Source organism: Falco punctatus (genome assembly GCF_963210335.1).
Source record: "Falco punctatus genome assembly, chromosome: 4".
Lineage (NCBI taxonomy): Eukaryota > Metazoa > Chordata > Aves > Falconiformes > Falconidae > Falco > Falco punctatus.
The window spans coordinates 55,562,074-55,562,285 of record NC_137583.1 but is presented as its reverse complement, the minus strand read 5'-3'; the positions used below and the strand labels follow the sequence as shown (position 1 = coordinate 55,562,285).

General features: G+C 49.5%; 1 protein-coding gene across 2 annotated transcripts in view; it reads right to left on the bottom strand.

The window, feature by feature from the left end:
* The window catches only part of CRHR2 (corticotropin releasing hormone receptor 2), a 181,796-nt gene that overhangs the window by 126,576 nt on the left and 55,008 nt on the right, over window positions 1–212 (bottom strand). For both annotated transcript variants that reach the window (XM_080387707.1, XM_080387708.1), the window contains one exon: window positions 93–212. In XM_080387707.1, the coding sequence (XP_080243833.1) occupies window positions 93–212 (120 nt within the window). The remainder of the gene's footprint in view (window positions 1–92) is intronic.

Sequence of the window (212 nt, the reverse complement as noted above, 5' to 3'; positions counted from 1 at the left end):
TACTTTTTTTTAAATGGAAAATATATTCTGGGTCTCCCCAGGCGCCTTCTCAACACCAGATCCGTGGGAGAGGGAAAGGAGTTTGTACTTACTTGTGGTGTTGTATTTGATCCCATTGAAGAACTCCGGGCAGGGTCTCTCTACTAGTTCCCCTGCAGAGGTTCTGGGCCAGCAGGTCCCGATCTGATCAGTGGTGGCATTGCAGTACGGAC